A 15,000-nucleotide genomic window follows, 5' to 3' on the forward strand; every position below is an offset into this window, starting at 1 on the left:
ATTATGATAGTGATGAGATGATGTTGGTGATGATGATGATGATGACTGGGAAGATGGCGAGGAGAACAAGGGAGATAATTACTATTTGTACTAGAAAAAAAAAAAAAAAAAAAAAAAAAAAAAAAAAAAATCATTTACATAGGTTTTAAATTGTAACTAATTTTTAAAAAAATAACACCGCTTAATAACGACCCAGCCTTACCTGATGTCCAAAACTTTTTAGAATCCAAACTGGATTAATCTGGATCAGAAGATACAAAAATTACTGCATGTTGGACCGGGCAGCCGCTGAGGACCGCCCACAGAGCCAGGGAAGGGAAACACGAAGGAAAAATAGCGCTGGAGCATCGACTGACGGAGAGCAGTGGAGAGGTTGTAGTTTCGGAGGAATGATGGACTTTGTTCTGCCCAGATGAAGTTTACCCTCTTGGGGAGAGAAGTGGGAAGGGTCAGGGGCGTTGTATTTAAAAGAATAGTGTATTATAACTTATTCATATACTTATTCATTCACGTGTTAGGATATTGAGTAAGAATTGGATGTATCTTTGCATTGATACAGAATGGGAAATATTATTCTCCGATCAGTGCGTGTTTTCGTTTATTACTGAAATTAAGTGTATTTCTCTCATATTCTGATTCAGTAGAATATTTTTTTCGATATTCAAAACTTTTTGATATTCCCTTTCCCCGAGAAAAATAGAAACTTTTTTTTGTTTTGGAAAGTCTTCATAGTTATTATTTTTTTAAACCTCAAATAGATAGTCAACAGGGAATGTTGTTTAAAATTTTAATTTCTTCTCCACACTCACAGTATCATATAAAGATTCGGTGATAACTTTCCCATTTTTTTGATTCGAAATAATCATACCTTTTTGATTTTCAAACTTGTAGAAAAAACATTAGAGATAAAATCAAAAGGGATTCGCAAATACAAACTTTTCATGTTTTCATTCAGATAATTACACATACAGTTTCCATGTTCAAAACTTGTCAAAATAAACCTTGTCAAGTAATCCAAGAAATTTTTTGTTCCGAAATTTATTTCGAGTTCTTTATGAAGATATTTTATCAAGCATTGACCGTATCAAAAAAGATGGTATTGCTATATTCAAATCATTGTCATAAACTTTTTGTTCCTGTGTAAATAAATTATAGTATGAAATAATTGTTTTGGCCAATTCATCCTACATATAAAAGTAATGTCCACAGGATTGATACATGTATAATTTTCTTTTTTTTTCTTTATTTCAGCAAATACATTTCGACATTCAAAAGTTGTTGAAATAATTTCTCGGAAAACGCACACAATTTGTTTCTAAAACTATTGTGAAAAATTTTACCAAGGTTGATAATATTAATGAGGTTCTGTTTTCTTCATATCTCGATTTCAAAATTTTGTTGAATCATTCTTCCCGAAAATGCAGAATCTTTTTTGTATCCGAAAATTATTGGAAGGTATTTGAAAGTAAATACAACACAATACCTGTTTAACAAACTAACCTCACTCTAAGCATAATAGATGTGCAACAGTATTTAAATGTTTATATTTTTGTTTAATCCTACCAAGAAGCACAATTTTTTTTTTCTATTTGAACTTACTGGAAGATCTTTGTGAAATTACTTTATCTATGTATCCATAAAAAGGAAGATTGGTTTCTTTCTATTTTGATTCAGTATAAATTTTTTTCTGATCTCAAAACTTGTCGGAAATATTTTCCGATAAATCAAAAACTTTTTTTTTTTTTTTTTTATTCAAACTAATAGGAAAATCTTTGTGAAGAATTTTTTTAATTTTTACAAGTAAATTTCTTCTCTTATTAATCAAAACTTTTTTTGTGCTTCGTCTTTAGATCAACTTATTTGTTCAGCAGCATACTTTCTTCTCTCGAATCATCGGAAAAAAAAAAAAAAAAATCTGTACTGTAATTTTTATCAATGATGACCATTTACTTCGTTTGTTTTCTATTTTCGTATCGTCGATTTATCTTTTGTAATTACTATTTTTAGATCGACTTTTTAAATTTTCTAATAGAAAATTTTCTTGTCTCGAATCATCGAAACATTTTTTTTCATTTTGCTGATATTAAACAAACTGCTTTTTCATATCAAATTTTCCTCTCTTATATCATTGAAACATTTTCTGTGCTGGTGTTTTTTAGATCAACTACTTTTTTTTTTTTTTTTTTTTTTTTTTTAAGCAGCAGACTTTTTCTCTCGTTGATCGATCATTTTTCTCAGTGCTGTTTTTCTCAACTTGTATTATGGAAATATCTTTCTTCGTTCGTACTGTGTTCATATATTTTTCTTGCATCCTCGAAAATATTTCTTGTATCCTCATATTTGACAAACTTTTTTCAGCAGTAAATTTCTTCTCTGAATCATCGAAACATTTTTTTTTTCTGTGATGCTCGTTTTTTTAGTTTACTATTTTTTTTCACATCATCTTCTGTGCTGCTCATTATTAGATCAACTACCTTTTTTTCAGGTGCAACCTCTCTCATCGAAACATTTTTTTTTTATGCTGCTCATTTTTAGATCAATATGTATCAATAAAATTTATCCTCATCTTTGTTTGAAATATCATTGTTTTTTTTCTAATATTTAGATCGATACTTTTTTCTAGTAGTAAAGCCTTCCTCTTTCATATCATCAAAATATTTTATTCGTCTGCTCATATTTAAAATAAACTCATAAAGCAAAACATTTTTTGTATGCGGGCTCACTTTTAGATCAACTCATATCACGAAACTTTTTTTTTCTTAAACTATATCTAATCGTTTTTTTTTTTATTAAGCAAAAACTTTCTTTCTCCTTCATCAATTTTTTTTTTCTGCACTGCTCATATTGAATCAACTCGTATCACGTTTATCTTTGTTCCTTTTGTGGGTCAGCTTTTTTGTTAGTTATCATCGAAACATCTTTTTTTTTTTTTTGTATTGTTCATTTTTAGATCAGATTTTCAATGCAAACTTTTTCTCTCGAATTCTCAAAAAAAAAAAAAAAAAAAAAAAAAAAAAAAAAAAAAAAAAAAAAAAAAAAAACAGTGCTGCTCCTTTTTAGAAAAACTACTGTCAAAAAAATATTTTCTTCATTTGAATTTCTGTTAATTATTAGATCAGATTTTTCAGCATTTTTTTTCTACCCAAATCATCGAAACATCATTCTGCACTGCTCCGATTTAGATAAATTCGTATCATCGATTTTTTTTCTGGGCTGCTCATTTTAGATTGACTACTTTATTTTCAGCAGCAAACTTTCTTCTCTCGAATGCTCCAAAAAATATTTTTCTGTGTTGCTCATTTTAGATCAGCTCGTTTCATCAAAATCCCTTTCATCATATATGTTTGTGTATCAACTTTATTTCTTGCCCCATGGAAACATCTTTTTTTTTTTTAGCAGCAAACTTTTTTCTCTCGAATCATTGAAACATTCTTTTTTTGGGTCTGCTCTTTTTTAGACAAACTCAAAATCTTTCATTTATATTAATATTAATATTTAATTTGTATCATGGAAATATCTTCTTCTACTATACATAGTTAGATCAACGTTTTCTTTTTTCCAACATTAAACTTTCTTCTCTCGAATCACTGAAACATCTTTCTGCGTGGCTTAGATTTAGATCAATTCGTATCATGGATATATTCTTTCTTCATTTGTAATAAGTCGACCTTTCTTCTTGTATTATTGAAACATCTTCTTGTACTACTCATATTTAGATTGACAACTTTATTTTTCAACAGAAAATTTTCTTCTCTCATATCATCGATTTTTTTTTTTCGAGCTACTAAATTTAGATTGACTACTTTATTTTCAGAAGAAAAATTTTCTTCTTTCGAATCATTCAAATATTATTTTTCTGTTTTTCATTTATAGATCGGGTCGTAACATCGAAATTCCCTTTCATAAAATGTTTGTGTGTCAACTTTTATTTCCTTATATCATGGAAACATCTTTTGTACTACCGACTTTTTGTCTTCAGCAGCAAACTTTCTTCTCTAGAATCATCAAATTTATATATATGTTCTTGCACTATTCGTATTTAGATCGATGTATTATTTTTTTCCAGCAGTAAATTTTTTCTGTGCTGCTCATTTTAGTTTGACTACTTTATTTTCAGCAGCAAACTTTCTTCTCTCGAACATAGAAACATTATTTTTCTGTGTTGCTCATTTTTAGATCAGCTCGTAACATCGAAATTCCTTTCATTATATATGTTTGTGTGTCAATTTTTTTATTCTTGTATCAGGGAAAAACATCTCTTGGTACTACTCGACTTTTTTTTTCTGCAGCAAACTTTCTCTCTCGAATCATCGAAACTTTTTATTTTTTTTTTTTTTTCGGTACTCATTTTTAGAAAAAACTCTTTCATCGAAATATCTTTCATCATTTGTTTTTTGGTGTGAATTTTTAAATTCTTGTATCATGGAAATATCTTTTGTACTATTCATAGTTAGATCGACGTTTTCTTTTTTCCAGTAGAAAACTTTCTTCTCTCAAATCAACGAAACATCTTTTTTTTTTTTTTTTTTTTTTTTTTTTTTTTTCTCTGTGCTGCTCATTTTTAGATCGAATTCTTTATTTTCAGCGGCAAGCCTACGAATCATAGAAACATTATTTTTTCTGTGTTGTTCATGTTTTAGATCAGCTCATATCGTCGAAATTCCTTTCATCATATTCTGTGTCAACTTTTTTTTCTTGTATCATAAAAAAAAAAAAAAAAAAAAAAAAATGTACTACTCGACTTTTTTTTTAGCAGAAAACTTTCTTCTCTCGAATCATTTTTTTTCAGTGCTACCATTTTTAGAAAAACACTTATCTTGGAAAATCTTTCATCATTTGTTTTTTGTGTTAACTTTTATTTCTTGTATCATGGAATATGTTCTTGTACTTAGATCAACATTTTTTTCCAGCAGCAAATTTTCTTCTCTCGCATCATCAAAAACATCTTAATATCTTTGCACTGCTTAGATTTGAACAAATCTTATCATCAAAATATTTTTCTTCATTCTTTTTTTGTGTGTTTTTTTCTTGTATCGTCGATATATATTTCTTGTGCTACTCGACCTTTTTTTTAAAGCAAAAAAACTGTCTTCTCTCGTATCATCTAAACATTATTTTTTACACTGCTCCTTTTTAGATATCTGTAATCATAAATATATATATTTTTTTTAACCAAAAATAAATAGAATAATAACAAAAAGGATTTTATTTCAGAAAGTTATTGGAAGATCTCTCTAAAGAAAATGTTATCAAGCACTGAACATATAAAAAGAGTATTCAGTAATATATATATATTTTTTCATTCTTGATTCAGCATAAAATTATATATATATATTCTAAATGCTCAAATGTTGTTGTAATAAATCCCCCCCCCCCAAAAAAAAAAAAAATGCAGAGACGAATAGTTTCCCAGAAACTTATTGGAAGATCTTTGTGGAGAGTGTTTAATCAAGCATTGGCCATATGAATAGAAATCATATATCGTTCATATTTTGATCAGGATAAATACATCTTTTCGATGCCAAAAAATGCAGAAAAAAATTAATATCCGAAGTTTATTGGAAGATCTTTGTAACTAAACAGTCAACACAAACATAATTAGTTAGTATTATGCAACATTGTTCAGTAATATACCTAGTTTTTTTTTTAATTATTATTCAGCATAATCATACGTTTTCGGCGTTTAAAAAAAAATTTTTCCAATAAAATACAAAAACCTTTTTTTTCCCCAAAACTTTGTGATAAATATTGATCTGTGTGAAGAATTTTTATCATATGAAAGACATGGTTCAGTAATACGATATAAATTTTAATGTTTTGATTCAGCATTATTATATATTTTCGATGGCCTAGAGGACAAGCATTGAGTATATTTGGTTTTTCAGAAATTTCCCGAAAAATGCAGTAATATTTTTGTTTTCAGAATTTATTGGAAAATCTTTGTGAAAATATATATATTTTTTTTGAGTATAATTTTTTTTTTTCGATGTTCAAAAATTTACAGGAATAATATTCCCGAGAAAATACAGAAACATTTTTTTTTTACTTACTGGAAGAGCTTTATGATTATTATCAATTTTTCTTTTAACTCAGTTAAACGAACAGAATAATTGCTATTACTAACTTCATCTCTACACTCAAGAATATTATACACCATCCAATAGCATTAAATAATACAATTTTATCCAGTTTTTCATTCAGCAAAATTTTATATACACATGTTCATAACTTGCCCAAAACAAACCTTGTCGGGAAAATACAAAAAAGCTTTTATTCCAAAATTTATTGAAAGACCTTTGTAAGAATATTTTAGCAAACTTGATTTTTGTAAAATCAATATTTTATGAAGCACTGATTATACAGAAAGAGATTGTGATTCTATTTAAAAGAAGGCATTACAAGAATTTGTATAATTTTTTTTTCTTTAAATTAAGTGAATAGTCAACACAGAATTTAAATTTTTGAAATACCTGCCCAGGAGGATAGAAAAACATTTTTTTTTTTAAAAAAAAATTAGTGAAAGATCTTTTTAAAGCTATTTTACCAAGCGTTATGTCTTTCGATCTTCAGTAATAATCTTTCTGTAACATAATCTTTCCCGAGAAAGTACAGAAACTTGTTTTTGTCTCATGATTTTTTGTAAAAAAAAAAAAAAAAAAAAACATTGATTGTATAGAAAAGAGATTGTGATTCAATTCGAAATAAGATGTTACAATAATTATATTAATGTTTTTCTTTAACCCAAGTGAATATTCAACACGGAATAGTTACTTAACGATCATCTTTTCTACATACAGTAATCTTATGTTCAGTAATATAAAATTTTTACTATTTGATTCAATGTATATACACCTTAGCAAAGTTGAAATAAATATTTTCCCAAAAAAATACAACATTTGTTTCCGAAACTTATTCGTCAAACTCTATGAAAATGTTAACAATTAATGGGTAACTTTACCCCTACCTACAGTGTATTATGTCATAAAAATTTAATAACACAATTTCCATTTTCTAAATCAAAATATACTTTTCGATGTTTTATAACTTTAAAATACAAATTTCCAAAAAAAAAAAAAAAAAAAAAAAAAGGCATTTTTTTTTGTTTTCCCAAACTTATTGGAAGATCTTGTGAAAAATAAGTATCGACAATACAAAATGAGATTGTATTTCCATTTTAGAATATCAGAAGACCATATAATAGATTTTTTCTTATTTTTTGATTCAGTATAAATATATCTTCTATGTTCAATAACGTATGAAAGACGACCCTAGGAAAAGAGACATTCAAAATATCACAAAACCATATTAATTTCAAGTGAGTAGTCAACGTGCAATAGCTACTAGAAGCAGTATCATGTTATCTATTATATAGGTTTCAGTGATGTTCAATAATTTGTAAAAAAAAAAAGATTCCGAGAAAACACAGAAACATACACTAATTCCGAAACATATTGGAGGATGTTTGTGAAGATTATTTTATGAGAATCGAATCTATATAGGGAGAGGTTTTAATTTATATTCAGATTATTAGAAAACCGTAATTTTTTTTTCTTTTGAGCTCATGGGATATTCAGCGTGAAATAATTACTAAGACTAAATTCTGCATTGATACCTATGGGTAGTAACATATTTTGATTCAGTATAAATCTACCTATTCGATGTTTATTATTTTTCAGTGTTTCATTTTTATTTTTTTTTTTTGAGCTCTTACTTATTGTAAGATTATTGTGAAGAAAAAAAAAATCCTCTGTTAGATATTAAAAGTAAATATTAAGACATGATCTTCCGAAGTTTTGTGGCATCCTCAAGTCGGATGTGTTTTTTTGCGGTGCTGGCTGGGGATATAAAACAGATGGAATGTAAAAAGTGTTAGACTTGATTCGACTCTTTTCTCCAACGGATTATTATTATTATTATTATTATTCCAACTACTAGTGCTACTACCACCACCACGACTATTAGGCGGAGTGTAAACATATTTAATATCGGGAGAATACGTCAGTTTCATTTATAAGAAATAATATTTTCATAGCCAGTGGCAGATCAATACACCAGAAGACGTAATGGATTTGTTAAGTTTGACAATTCTCTTCAAGAGATAGAGCATCGGTTAGCCCGTTCAGTGGACATGAGGAATTTCCCATTGACATTAGACAATTGGCTAAAGCCGGATTTTACAATACGAACAGAGGGGATAAGTGAGGTGGGTTTTATTGCAATTTAGAAGTTGATGTTAAAACTTTCAGACGTCAGACGACATCGTCAAATCCACAGGGAGAAGAAGAAAACCTAACTGTCCATTTGTATGCAAATTAGCCATCTCTCAAAGGCTTAGCATATACAGGAACATGACCTTCACCACCTACGACACTTTAAGATATGAGGAGCAGCGATTAGCAACTTTCATCGACTGGCCACATGAATGGTTACAGCCATCAGAATTGGCTGCCGATGGATTTTATTATCTGAGGAAACTTGATCACTGTGCGTGTGTCTTCTGCAGAGGGATAGTTGGAGCCTGGGAAACGAGTGACACACCAAGAGGAGAAACATCAGCCCCCATTTTCCCCCTGTCCCTTTATCAGGGTCAGCCGGTCGGAAATGTTCCCATTATTTCATGGCGATGTCTTAGCCAGGTTACCTGCAACACCTGTCAGTCTGGACGAAAGTGGATCCTCAAGACATATGGCTGGATCATACCCTGAATGCTGTAAGTAATTTGACTATATCTATCGGTGAATTGGATTTGAGATTTATTGACATTATATCTCTTCGTGAGTAAGTTAATTGTATATTCATTACCTGTGATAATTTCTTCTCACAGGGGGTTCTCTAGAGGGAATTGGTCTCTCCCAACATTCCGGGCCGATACGCGAAGATTACAGAACGTAAATAGCAGACTGGAGAGCTATGTCAACTGGCCCGAAGGTGTTGCTCTGAATCTACAAGATCTTGCGAAGCTGGATTTTTCTACTGTGTTACGATTTTGATAATAATATTATAAATGATGATAATACCAATACTGGATTAATTGCAGGTGTTGATATTTTTTAGAATCTGTTAGTTAAGAAATTAGAAAATACATCCATTTTCTCTATCAAAAAAAATATTATCTAAAATTACAAAATGTAAAGATTACGAAATGAACAGTGAGGTAAAACTTCCCATTATTACTTTCATAGGTCTGAGTGATCATGTTCGTTGTTTCCTGCGGTAAAGGTCTTCACAATTGGATGAATGGTGACATACCTTGGAATGAACACGCTAGATGGTATCCTGAATGCAGATTTGTCTTACTGATGAAAGGTCAGGATTTCATCAATAAAGTAAGTATATATCACTTACCGATCCATGTTTTCTCTTGTTGAAATAATAATAATAGTGAACTTGTATAGATTATATTTCTCATTATTATATTAATATTATCTTTTTCTTTTCCTTCTTCTATTTTTAGATTCAGCAAGAATATCCAACATACACCCGCATAGCAAATACTGTGTATTCGGTACCGACAAGCTCCTTCGAAAAGCAGTTAGCAGTTCTACGGAGATGCGATCCGTATCCGATCAGGATCTGGATCTATTTTATGAGTTTGGACATGCCAAGGGTGTACTGGGAATGGGATTTCCTACATGTATAGTTAGGGGGTGCTATCCGAAATCATTTGAACAGACCGGCGAGCCGTATTTCAGGATAGAGCCTTTCTTGTAGATGTTTACAGAGAATGGGCGATACTCGAGGTGAAACAATAGAGAATCAGGTTACAGATATCCACTCTGAAATGACAGATTATGAGCCATCATTTGGCGAGACTCATATTTCATCTTCAATTTCTCAACAACATTCTTCTGTATTTCCATCCACATCTGAAACAACGGAAAATCAAGTTGGAAATATTGAGTCCAATTCATTCTGAAACTTCTGAGTTTGAGCCCATTATCGCGAGACTCGAATTTCATCTTTGATTTCTCAACAACAAGCTTCTGTATTCCCGTTTACGTCTGAAATAATACAACAAAAGAAGCTTCTGTACTCTCGGCTACATTTGGAATAACAGAGCAACAACAAACTTCTGTACACCCATCTACATCTGAAATGATGGAGAGCAGATCACAAGTGTCCAATCGAGTAATTCTGAAATTACAGAGTTTGAGCCGTCGTCCGGAGAAACTCGTATTTTATCTTCAATTTACCAACAACAAGCTCCTGTATTCCCATCTACATACTGGACCTCGATAGAAGATATCGAGAATAGCACCGAAGCTGAAGCAAGACATATTTTGCAAAAAGTAAAAGAAATTATATTGCAAACTAATGAAGGGAAAAAGAAGAAGATGATGAAGAAAAAGAAGAATCAACACAATCTTGTAAGTATAAACTAAATTTTATCATGAAATGGGATTTTGGTTAATCAATTTAAATTTAAATGACATTATCATTACAGAATAACACTAATATTTATTTTTTTTTTTCAGATAAGAAATTAAAAAAAGAACTCGAACGGATACGTGACAATCGCACATGTAAAGTGTGTATGGCCAATGAAATGAGTATAGTGTTCCTCCCGTGTGCACATATGGGTTTCATGCGCTTCCTGTGCTGTACCCTGAAACAGTGCCCCATCTGTAGAAGTGATATCAGATATGCATGTAAAACCCATTTTATCCTAATAAAGTACACTTTAAATTTTTCAATATATATACATACACCCCACACACACACACACCACACACACACACACACACACACACACACACACACCAACACACACATATATATATATATATATATATTTTATATATTATATATATATATAAAATATATATATATATATATATAGTAAAACCCTATTGAAGTGTTTTATTTCGAAGATATCACCATCAGTTATTATATAAACACACACCACACAAAACACACCCCACACACACACACACCACACAAAACAAAACACACACACACACACACACACGCCCTATGAATTTTGAATTTAGAGAATATTAAAGAGTATAAACTAAATAGTAGAAACATTATCTGACCACGATAAAGGTATATATGAATTTATAAATAAATGACAATAATGAATATAAATAAGATAATGAAAAACATTACCCGACCATGAGAGAATACGGAAAGATATATTATTCATCAATGGTGGGATTATGAATGCACTAACAGAAGCTGGTTATCCAATATCGACACATGATCTCTCCGATAAAGACAATATTAAAACGTTTATACGGAGACGATGGAGTAAAAATTAACCCATGCATCTGAAGAGGCTCTTTGTCTAACATTATACTGTGCATTGGGATTATTGATAGAAAAAAGGGAATAAGCGTAAATCTGAGCAAATCTAATGCCGCAGAATACACATGTTACATTTCCCTGCAGTGAAAATCGAAATCAGGCCAAACCGTGAAAATAATACCATCGTAAGAAAAGAAAAGATGATCACATTACTGATGAAAGGACCCGTGAATATTAATGAAATCTATAACGGCGGAAAAAAATATTCTTATCAGAATACACCGCTATATTCTCATAGCGATAATTTGAGAACTGTCATTATTGAAAGTAAAGGACGAGGACAAAAGCGAAAAGATACACTTTCAACTGTTTTGTACATAGATTCTTATGATAGAAATCGGTTACCTGATATCATCGGGGATATTGCTATATATCCGTTAAAGTTCTTTAGAGCTATAATATTGAGAGGAAAACAACTTTAAACATAAGAATGTTTGACTATATTGATTACAAGCTCCTATTTTTTGGTGAAGACGTTATTCAACGTATTGAATCAATAAAGAGACAAACATTATTTGCATTGGCGGCATAAATAAGAGACAGGAGCATGATGCTTGCTATTAAAAAAAATAAGAAGATAAAATTTCTGTGAATAATGTAATGAAATTTGGGATCGTGTACTACTAGTGATGATGATGATGAGGATGCGGATGAGGATGAGCATAATCACAAAGATCATTATACAAACAAATTCAAACACATAGATACAATTAGTGTCTTAACCTATGGTATTTTGAATGAAGGTTGGAGTAAAACTACCATAAGATATATAGAAAACGAATTGGTAGATAGGTGTCTCATTCACCATATATAATGAAAAAGAACAAAAAACTTTACAAAAAAAAAGAACAACGATAGAAATAATGATAGAAAAAATAAAGATCATAATAACGATAATAGAAAATGATAATATTATATATATAACAGATTTCTTGTGGAATATATGTTTTTTCATAAGCTATATCGCGACAGGTTTATTTGAATAAATACACGACGTTAAAGCTGATTGAAAAGAGTACTTTTCAATGTCTTAGAAATATTCTGATGAAACATGATTTATCCTTTTTTTCATTTCCCGACTGCAGCCGGTATTGCAATTTATGAGTGTCTCACACAGAGAGATATAAATTAAGGTTGGAAAAGAAGCGGAAAAGATGCTAGTAAATGAAGAAAATATCTTCGATATTCAGAAAGATAAAAAATACTGTTACGCCGGTCCACCTCGTCTCTCTCTCCCATAAAACACAAGGCAGGCTAGGCAGACGGCGTGTTATATACAGGTCGTAAACCCACTGAACAGCTCCAAGGGGCACCGAACACCACAGCGTCCCAGAACACCAGGAGAGGAAACGCCAAGTGGCGAGGCAGGGCACGAAGTAACACAAAATGACAGTCTTTCCTTTATTTACACAAGTTATTTCCCCTACACTTTTCTATGGGCACAATACAGGGGAACCAGCATGTCACACAGCACAATACAGCTTATAACGGGGCAACACCAGGTTTATCTCAGGTCACAAGGCACACACGAGGTCTTCACAGGAGCAGCACCCAACTCCGTCTCCCGGCTTGTTCCTCCGCTCACAGCTAGCTACGTCATGTTTGCCCAGGTCCCTTCATGTTAACACATGTTTCGCACAAAAACAAAGACCCACTGGCGTAGCACTATCCCCCCCTATCAAGCAGACGACCCGTCTGCAATGACATACATAAACCTGAAACAAACTACAGAAAATTTAAAGAAAAAATTAGTCCTCATGAACAAAAAAAATTCTTTAAAACAAAAGTAACCGAAATTGAAAATCAGTTCTCAGAAACACAAAAATCTTTCATCCAGCGCGGTTTTCTTCGCTCTCGCTGGGGTCGCTCGGAGGAGGCGTGGGCGGCGGTAGATTGGCAGTGGTACCAGAGGGTATCTCCTGCCCCAAACCTGGCTCAGGGTCACCACTGACGTCTGTTGCATCGCCCTCACCGTCCAAATGCTCGTCCTCATCTCGGTCAGCGTCTGCCACGCCTCATCGCCGCTACTGGGCTAACGTCATCTTCTTTTCACCATGCCCCAGGAGTAGCTTCCTGGCCCATGGTAACGCCACAGCCGGTGCGCCAAGTCCTCGAGGAAGTCGGCAACGGCCCCACCCCAAACCCAAACTCCTCGCTCCCCGACGACTCTTCTGACGCTCCACTTCCTCACAAGTGCCCAGCTTTGCACCAGCTGGCACCTTCAGGACCTTATTGGAGAAGTTAGCTACCAACACTGTAACTAACCCTCCCTGGTCCAACAAGGCTCCACCCAACCGCTACGCCATCAGCCAGCTGCAGGTTTGAATGGGCTCCACGAGGCCCTCTACTCCACGCATCACTCTGACAGTCGACACCGGATTCTAGACTTGTCCTGGGGGCAAGGTGCAGTCGTTCAGCTGTAACTATCTCTGCACAGCCAACCTTGGAAGCAAGGGCACATCTTCACCGTGCACCCTCACCAGCTTCCGTCCAAGGTCGACACACGCCTTACTCTGCGTCAGGTAGTAAAGGGCCCCCAGCAAGCAGTGCTCGTCCAGATGGGCCCCACATACACCGGCAGCCGCTGCACCGTGCTGCCCACGCCAATATGAGCCTCCACTGGCCCCTTGAGCTGCACACAATGCCCGTGACACCACACAGCCCTCTGTGGTGCGTCTGGAAGTCGCATAGTGGCCAACAGTCAGGTTGCACTAGGGTCTTCTCAGCCCCAGTGTCCACTGTCAGGCGGCATGGCTTCCCATCTACTGAGCCCTCCACCTGCATCATGCTGGTTCGACGGCAGCTTACCCAAGTGGGGGCCCGGGAAGCGAGGACGGCTGGGTTTCGGCCCCCTTCTCCACCCTTTTTTCCGCCTGTACCACTTCCTTAGCCTTAGGAATGCGCTCGGATGTGACCATACCTGCCACAGTCCTTGCAGCACTGCGGGAAAGGGCATCTGAACCCGTCCGGTTGAGAGGACGGTTCTCCGCTCCCTCTGACATTGACTACGTCTGTGCCCTACCTCTCCGCAGCCCCAACACAAGCCTTGGAAAGTTCTCGGGCTCACCTTCCTCAATGCTATTTTCTCCACTTTAGCCTTCCGGCCCCGGAGGTCACTGCGGGGCTGAGCAGCTGGCCCTAGGCCACTGGTTGCCTTCAGGAAGGCCTCGAACTCCAAGGCCCTCGCCAGCGCCACCTGCAGGTCCTCAGGTGTGCCTGCTTGACGTAGATTTGCAGCTGCTGGTCCTGTAAAGCGTCAACAAAGAAATCAGGGGCCGGACCACGATCATCTCTTCCACAGCCGCAGGGTACGACCTCCTTACCAGCGCCTCCACATCCTGCGCCAGCTGGGACAGTGTCTCGCCATGCTCACGAGTCCGCTTCTTCAAGCGGGCCCGATATACCTCGGCCTGGTGGTGGTGCCCGAAACGGCGTTTCAAAGCCTCCGCCACGCTGGTATAAGAGGCATGTTGGGAGGGCGGCAGATGCCCCAAACACTTCCACCGCGGGGCCCTTAGTGCTGTTACCAGCTGCAGGGCCTTCTTTTCCTGGCTCCAGCTCGGGGCAATGCCAGCATTTCAAATTAGGCGACATATGCCTCCCAGGCCACCTTCCGTGTACTCAGCTGGCTTACGCTTCACAGAAATGTCTGGAGGCCGAGGGGCTGCGGGGTGGAGAACGCGTGCGTGAACT

At 34.5% G+C, this 15,000-nt stretch overlaps 1 protein-coding gene across 1 annotated transcript in view; it reads left to right on the forward strand.

Moving 5' to 3' along the window:
* Window positions 1-9,194: 9,194 nt before the first annotated feature.
* Window positions 9,195-15,000, forward strand: part of LOC119571263 (baculoviral IAP repeat-containing protein 8-like) — a 7,324-nt gene continuing 1,518 nt past the window's right edge. The window contains exons 1-4 of the mRNA XM_037918654.1: window positions 9,195-9,326; window positions 9,455-9,634; window positions 9,722-9,886; window positions 10,110-10,289. Coding sequence (XP_037774582.1) covers window positions 9,195-9,326; window positions 9,455-9,634; window positions 9,722-9,886; window positions 10,110-10,289 — 657 coding nt within the window. The remainder of the gene's footprint in view (window positions 9,327-9,454; window positions 9,635-9,721; window positions 9,887-10,109; window positions 10,290-15,000) is intronic.

Source organism: Penaeus monodon, unplaced genomic scaffold (genome assembly GCF_015228065.2).
Source record: "Penaeus monodon isolate SGIC_2016 unplaced genomic scaffold, NSTDA_Pmon_1 PmonScaffold_57, whole genome shotgun sequence".
Classification (NCBI taxonomy): Eukaryota; Metazoa; Arthropoda; class Malacostraca; order Decapoda; family Penaeidae; genus Penaeus; species Penaeus monodon.